The sequence below is a fragment of the Limulus polyphemus genome, unplaced genomic scaffold, assembly GCF_000517525.1.
Source record: "Limulus polyphemus unplaced genomic scaffold, Limulus_polyphemus-2.1.2 Scaffold1031, whole genome shotgun sequence".
Taxonomy (NCBI): domain Eukaryota; kingdom Metazoa; phylum Arthropoda; class Merostomata; order Xiphosura; family Limulidae; genus Limulus; species Limulus polyphemus.
In genome coordinates this window covers 246,143-249,047 of record NW_013666641.1, presented here as the reverse complement: position 1 = coordinate 249,047, position 2,905 = coordinate 246,143, and the positions used below count along the sequence as shown (strand labels likewise).

Here is a 2,905-nt window from a genome sequence, read left to right as displayed (position 1 = left end):
TCTAAGCTAAAAAACACAAATGAAAATTAAGCATTTACATTTTTTTTTAAATCTTGACACAAGAGCGAAGAAGTTTTCTATAAACAATTTTGAAAGATAAGAAACTGACTGTGCTGAAACAACTGCAAGAAACCATTTTATATGACATACACAAACATTAATTTCAATACAGAGTTTAAATATTCTAAATGTTAACTTACATAAATATTTTATTATTGGCACAGCTGTTCTTACAGTTTTGAAAAATACACAAATGGCAGTTTCGCTCTAGTTCTTCCATTTTTATTTTTACAGCTTTCACATAAGTCTCACACTGAAGAATTCTACACGATCACTTTAACTAATTCTTTAATTATTTTTTGTATGTTTAAAATTATAGAAGAGCAATTGAAGTGACACACAGTTAAAAAAGTTATTAGCCATTATCTACAAATGGTAAGGCTTAATAAGAACAAATTGGAAAGTAATCTCATTTGGATTAAAACAAAAAGGTGTCAATAACACAGTGTAGATGGCATTACTTGTACTAAACATCAAGACACACAGTAGTGTGTCGTTCAGCCAAAACAACCTGCAGGACACACTGTGTGTTACTAACATGAGTGATAGTTTAGAGATTTTCCACCTCTGTAGCTCGGACTGTGGTAATTCAAATTATCACATATTTTCAGTGGATATGCTCTACTGGAACCTTACTTCACATATCAGATTTTATGGCAATCCATTCAGATATACATGAGACATAAATCCTTAAATTTTGATTGAATTTTTTCTTTGCACTGAAAGTACAGAAAATTTATTTGATAGAAAACATACTTAACTTTTATGGATCTTTTTTCAAATTTGAAATACAGATAGATATTTACACGCTAAAATTAGGTGTCAATATTGGTCTAAACATAAGCCACATGTGTGTACAGTTATTCAACAAAAACCGCTCAAATTTGACCAAAACATTTGAGCACGCCTATGCAAAATGGCATGCGAGCTATCGGTAAAAGTGGAACATTTTTAGCTTTTTGTCATTCAGATTAAAGACAGCAAAAGATTTAAACCAGCAAAACTATAGGGTGTAAGCACATGCAGATACATAAGTATTGGTTAGGCCAAGCAAACTACATTAGTAGTTTCTAGCTCACGTTTTCAAAAGAATCATATGGGTGAACGGCTATCATTCATTATGCATTGCCAACTTTAAATCACAAATTTGCTAAATTTTATTAAATTCTCCTAAATAAAGAGCATTTAACATAATGAAATATTAGGTTAAGCAATTAGCATAAATAATTATGCTTAATACGGCTGTAATGAGTGCATGCAGGTGATGACAAGAAACTGTTAATCTAGTTTCTATGGCATTACTATAAAGGAAGTTATTAACACTGTTTGAGAGAGCAAAACTACCACCATATATTTTAAATAATCTGGTTGATTCTGTGAAGTATTGTTCTGTTCTGAATAACATGGTTGCGATCCTAAAGCTTATGCTGGTTACTATCGAGTGTCACATTCTAATTGTTGTGGTTTATTGGTGTGTATTGACAAAAAGATCATGATATCTAATCAAAAATTCCCTAGGTGTGAAAAATAGGTGTGGCAAAAAAAAAAGGATTGAGTGTGCGACTTAAAGAAATAAAATCAAAATTGGTGGCTAAACTGGTAGCTACACTTATAGCACTGATAAGAGTTTTACATCAAGTATTCATTTATTAGATAGATAATCTCCATATTTTGTTTTACCCACCATCATGTCCCAAGTTAACTTATACAAAAAATGCAGCCTGGCTAATTAATGAATGAATATTTGCTGTACAATTCTTATCAATGCTATAAGTGTAGCTACCAGTTTGGCCACAATTTTTATTTCATTCCTTTAAGTCACATGCATAATCCTTTTTTGGCTGCACCTTTTTTTCACACACCTAAAGTGTTTTTTTTATTATATTGCTCAAAAGATGATGATTAGAACTATTGTAATAAACAATGGGTTATACAAGTTCTTGTCTAAAAACATACTAACTAAGTGCTTATTAAACTTAAAAACCCACTTTTTGCTCCACTTTTTAACTGAATATCAAGATTGCTTCACTTATTGAATGTAAAGCAAATTGTTTCATATAAATACAAACAACTGTAACACATATATATATATATGTATATAATTATATCAGTAATATATGTACTAAAAATTAAAAAAACACTAATTAATTTTCCCTTTAAGCAATACGAGTCTCTGACTTATCATCGAAACAAATGGAATAAAAGAAACCATATTTGGTCTTACCAATAAGACCCCGTGAAACCAGATGTTCCAGTGGTAGTTTTACAGAATCATGCTCTATGTTGGTTGTTATAACATGAGGGCATATAGATTTGTTTGAAGACAGACTGCATGCTGTACAATTCTGGTGCTTGTCTCTGATCCAGTTGTGAAAGAATTGCATAGCACTGTGAATCACTAGATTATTACTCTAAAATAATATAAAAAATATTATTTTACCAATTACAGCTAGAAAGTATTAAACTTCTAAAAATCAAGTGATGAATAGGGACCATAAAAATAATTATTTCACTGAGCAATAAAACCAAAACTATTGTCAGAGCTATAAAATGCAAAATTATTGTGTAAGTAAAAGAGTAGCTAAAGTACTCATGAAATAATTCCTATTTGAATGGATGAGAAACAAGAAATGATTCAATCTTTGTGTGGAGTAAAAATGACATTTATGTAAAGTATATGTACAAAAAACTCTATCTGGGGGATATCCATAGTCGTGTTTACAGCTAACCAAACTGCAGAAGTAAACAAAAATTGAAATAGGCTTACCTACTTGTATAAATTACCCCAGTTAAGTGTTTTTAAACTGCAAAAATAGTTTGAAATCTAATCAAAAAATAACATTAA

The 2,905-nt window shown here is 30.3% G+C and overlaps 1 protein-coding gene across 1 annotated transcript in view; it reads right to left on the bottom strand.

Moving 5' to 3' along the window:
• LOC106461787 (selenocysteine lyase-like) overlaps positions 1–2,905 on the bottom strand; it is a 49,836-nt gene that overhangs the window by 34,051 nt on the left and 12,880 nt on the right. Inside the window, exon 5 of the mRNA XM_022388837.1 lies at positions 2,285–2,471. Within this exon, the coding sequence (XP_022244545.1) occupies positions 2,285–2,471 (187 nt within the window). The remainder of the gene's footprint in view (positions 1–2,284; positions 2,472–2,905) is intronic.